The 2146-nt window shown below is 34.3% G+C and overlaps 1 protein-coding gene across 1 annotated transcript; it reads right to left on the bottom strand.

Moving 5' to 3' along the window:
• Nucleotides 1–214: 214 nt before the first annotated feature.
• Nucleotides 215–1680, bottom strand: LOC133308206 (uncharacterized). The gene is made up of 5 exons (XM_061508810.1): nucleotides 1595–1680; nucleotides 1383–1506; nucleotides 1003–1278; nucleotides 804–914; nucleotides 215–718 (listed from the first exon to the last, which is right to left on the bottom strand). Exons 1-5 carry the CDS (start codon nucleotides 1678–1680, stop codon nucleotides 215–217), a joined length of 1101 nt encoding a protein of 366 aa, XP_061364794.1.
• Between the last annotated feature and the right edge of the window lie 466 nt (nucleotides 1681–2146).

Genomic DNA, 2146 nt, shown 5'->3' with positions numbered 1-2146 from the left:
TAATATTAATTATAATCTAATATTCTTATAGGAAACCAACTCACACAAAATATAAAGTAGCCATACTAAATGAAAATAAAGATCAAATCAAATCCAACCATTGCAATACAATAAGTACAATAAGTTTTTACATGAATTCATAAAAAATAACAAAATGTATGAGATAACAAGCAATATTCACAAATGAAGATAAGAAAAGGAAATATGCATACTATCAATTATCATCATGCAACTGAGCATCACTATAATCATCATAAACATCACTTTGTGCATCTAGTGCCGAAGTAGTAGTAGTGGAGGTGCGCACATCTCCTCCTAAACGAGCCATCAACATCGCCAGCTGCTCTTTCATAATTGTCATCTCTCGGTCTGTTTTCTCTTTCATAATTGCCATCTCTTGGTCTGTTTTCTTTTTCATAACAGTCATTTGTTGTTGCGTGTTCTCATATTTCTGCTTCAGCTGCTCATTTTGGCTGGATAAGCTGGTGACCAAGTCTCTCATGTGATCATACTCATCTGTGGAGACTCCTGACAAGCTAGCAAAAATCTTTGTGGACTTATAATTCCACGCCTCTGCACCTAAACCATATATTCGACCTTTCTTGTTCATACCACCAACAGCCTGCAATAATAGCACTTCATCAGATTGACATGTGGATGCCTCTGCCCCAGCCTCTAATGCATTATCACGATCAGTCCTTCGCTTCAAAAAGTCCTCCTGAAATTACAAAAATTACATTAGTTATCACTTAAATCTGATTTGATGTCAAATAAACAAAAATTCTCAAATATCACAAACTTACAGCATATCCCTTTGCCTTCTCATTAACCCATAAGCCATCTGATTTAACTAAGTGCATCTTGTTAAATACCTCCCAAGATAATGACTCTGGATTTATAGTAGGATCCATCCTCTACAATACAAAAGGTTATCCAAACATCCATAATGAAAATAAGAAACAATAGTTTTTAGTTGTACAATTTTTAATTCAAATTACTTACCAATCTCTTCTTAATTTCCGTTGCTGGGATAGAACCTCCAACATGTGCAGGTCCTTCGTATTTTGATCTATTTTGTTTGTTTTTCTGAGACCTTCTTTGCCAGCTTGCTAAGGCCCATTTCTCATGCAGCTGTGGTAAAATATCTGATTTAATCCATGTCCCTCTCTCCGTACCTACCCGAACCTTGTGCAAATGATGTGACAATAAATATGATGCTTTGTGATGAAATGTCTTTTGCATAAGAACCTCATGCTGTGGAACACATTTATACATTTTCTGCATATACAAATCATATAACAATTAACAAGGTGATTGATTAATGAGTAATGTATGCTGATATAAAAAATATGTACATACAAAATTAAACAATTATCACATACCCTAAATTGTTTATACCAGTTGTCTCCCACTGCTTTGCGAACCTCTCCATATGAAAGCCAACTTGTATTAAAGTTACTTTTTACGATGTCAGTTATTTCTCGCACCACATATGGAGGGTCAAACCTGTGATCACAGACACAAACAATTAGAAACTTATTTACAAAGAAGAATTTAATTAACTACACGAATACAAAAAGTATTCAACGCTTACACCGTTCCCATGGGGCGTATCCATATCAACTCATCAGCAGGATCTTTGCTCCCCCATACGGGAAGCATCAATGCACCACTAGACATTGTCGCAGTGAAAGAGTCAACACCGGGTGTAGGGAGGGGTGATGGGCTAGCTACCTATGTGTTTTAATTAAAATAATATAATTTTATATTTTTTAAAAAGCCAAACATTAATCTTATAAAAAAAATCTTCCAAAAATTAAAAATAATAAAAATAACGTACATATTCGTGTTCAACGATGACCTGATAGCTGCAAAAATCACGTCCTGCAGATCACACGCAACCATTTTGTGACCACGATAAAGAATCTAATCACCAGTATTAGCTTCATCCTTTTTTTTGTTTTTTTTTTTTTTGGTGTGGTTAGCTTCATCCTTTATTGGGGTTTCACCGGTATTCACTTTTTTTTGGGGATAAAGTATTCACTTCAATGTTAAGAGTGCCAAACAAAAAGATATTAAATCTTAATAATTAATTATTTAGTATTATTCAATAAACTATAATTGTTAGATGGACGAAAATCAACGG

Source organism: Gastrolobium bilobum, unplaced genomic scaffold, assembly GCF_033153095.1.
Source record: "Gastrolobium bilobum isolate Gb01-03AN ecotype WA unplaced genomic scaffold, APGP_CSIRO_Gbil_v1 utg19582, whole genome shotgun sequence".
Lineage (NCBI taxonomy): Eukaryota > Viridiplantae > Streptophyta > Magnoliopsida > Fabales > Fabaceae > Gastrolobium > Gastrolobium bilobum.
The sequence above is the reverse complement of the archived record's forward strand: the minus strand, read 5'-3'. Positions and strand labels throughout refer to the sequence as shown.

Excerpts from the sequence above, each read along its gene's own strand:
- LOC133308206 (XM_061508810.1), bottom strand. The coding sequence starts at position 1,680 with ATGTCTAGTGGTGCATTGATGCTTCCCGTATGGGGGAGCAAAGATCCT. Across the intron at positions 1,279-1,382 it reads ACTGGTATAAACAATTTAGG|AAAATGTATAAATGTGTTCC; the intron begins GTATGTGATAAT and ends TTGTATATGCAG. Across the intron at positions 719-803 it reads AGAAGGCAAAGGGATATGCT|GAGGACTTTTTGAAGCGAAG; the intron begins GTAAGTTTGTGA and ends TTGTAATTTCAG.